Here is a 1,843-nt window from a genome sequence, read left to right as displayed (position 1 = left end):
ACTTCTCTACTTGTGATGTAATCTTCCAGGCTCCTCTGATTCTCATTCCCCAAGACTCACACAGCCTCTCAGGATTGATGGTGGACTTGGGTGAAATATCCATACGTAACAAATTTGTGTTGGGAGAGGACAGGAATGAGCTTGGGTACCCATCCATTTTTGATGAGATGACACTGGAACTGTATAATGTCAAGGTGTCAAGGTAAGTTATATTAATTTTTTTCTTCTGTATTTTAAGTAGATTTGTCGGTAAGGATAGGCTGGTTATCGTGCTAAAGGGAGGGTTTTGAAAAATCAATAAAAAGTCACTTAAGCATATACTCATAATCTTTTTATATCAGTGGTAAGTTGTGCAGGTTTTATCATGAACCATGTTTGAATTGTACTTGACAGAAACTGATATAGTGTGACAATGACAATATTATTTCATTGCTGGCAGTAGTATGTATATATCATGCAGAATGGAATGTATTTTACTCATATCTGTGGAAATATTATTGCATTACAGGGTTGTATTATCAGCAACAGGAGTTGCAGAGCAAGAACATGGGCTGTTACAACCCATCTCGTTAGACATTTCAGTCAAACGAAATCTCACCATATCTTGGTACAAGAAGAAGCCAGAGCTCGAGATCCAGGCTATGCTCAAACCAATCAAGGTAGTTGGAAGTTTATTTAGAAGAGAACATCAGATTTAGCTTATTTTAATTCAAGATTCAAACATGAATATATTACTAAATACCATCATTAACTATGCATATAATTTCAACTGTTCTGGATATATACTTTGGGACACCAATAGGGTAGATCATAATATGTAGTTGACTTCTATTTTTTCATTCCTTCAGATGGTCTTAAGTGAGGAGGACCTTCGTGTGACACTCACAGTGCTACAGGACAACTTGGGGGAACAAGGCGATGTATCACTCTCAGAAGTCAATGCTCCTCAAGTGGACAGGGGTCAGTTGTTTTAGTTGATAGCTTATAACATTAGATATTGCAGAAGGAACTGATGATTCTTAAATATCATGGTCTGAGGCACTAGATATCACCTCTTATATGGCACTGCTTTCTAAGAACACTTGTGTAGCCTTTCTTAACACAAAGGTGGTAGTACTTCTTGCATTAAGCTTCCTAGTTTATAACACATTAGTCTCTTTGACTGAAAATAATCATAGTATCTAATTTGATAACCCAATTTGGGCTTCTGAAAATGCTTTCTTATGTATATTTTTGTATTTCTAAGATGTAATCTAGATTGACAGGAGTTTTCCTTCTGAAATTCTTGAAACATTTCAAAATGAAAGGATTTGATTCAGTGGTATAATGAGACTTACTTTTTTGTCTTTAGTGAAGCTTTAAAAACCTTTATCCAAGTCATTTCTTTCCCTTGTGTGTAATGTTTTTGTTGATTAAGTGTATATACCTGTTAATATTATTTTCATTTGTTATTGTTATGCTTTCAGTGCTGTTTTTCATTAATAATGTTAAAAATATATAATGAATATATAGATAATTGCTAATTTGAACAAATGTATTATGTTGGTGTAGTTGTGTTTAAAATCAAAATTCTCTGTTGGTTAATTGTCAAACTGTTGCTAAGCACAATATGCTTCTAATGGTTTCATTTTGCCAATCATTATTAAATGTTTATCATGATTTTATTTCTTGGAACATTATGCTTTTGCATTGTTTTGGAGGCTTTGATATAACTTCATGTTTAGAGTAGTTATTAGCCAAAAAGATTGAGTTAATCTATAGATTTTTTAGATAGGAAGTTGATTCTTACTTACCTCACTTGCCTAACTGCCCATTTTAAATGCAGAAGCAAGTGAGACATGAA

At 33.6% G+C, this 1,843-nt stretch overlaps 1 protein-coding gene across 6 annotated transcripts in view; it reads left to right on the top strand.

Moving 5' to 3' along the window:
* LOC119582071 (vacuolar protein sorting-associated protein 13-like) overlaps positions 1–1,843 on the top strand; it is a 48,363-nt gene that overhangs the window by 12,248 nt on the left and 34,272 nt on the right. For all 6 annotated transcript variants that reach the window (XM_037930315.1, XM_037930316.1, XM_037930314.1 and 3 more), the window contains exons 20-22: positions 30–202; positions 509–659; positions 849–960. In XM_037930315.1, the coding sequence (XP_037786243.1) occupies positions 30–202; positions 509–659; positions 849–960 (436 nt within the window). The remainder of the gene's footprint in view (positions 1–29; positions 203–508; positions 660–848; positions 961–1,843) is intronic.

Source organism: Penaeus monodon, chromosome 15 (assembly GCF_015228065.2).
Source record: "Penaeus monodon isolate SGIC_2016 chromosome 15, NSTDA_Pmon_1, whole genome shotgun sequence".
Lineage (NCBI taxonomy): Eukaryota > Metazoa > Arthropoda > Malacostraca > Decapoda > Penaeidae > Penaeus > Penaeus monodon.
The sequence above is the reverse complement of the archived record's forward strand: the minus strand, read 5'-3'. Positions and strand labels throughout refer to the sequence as shown.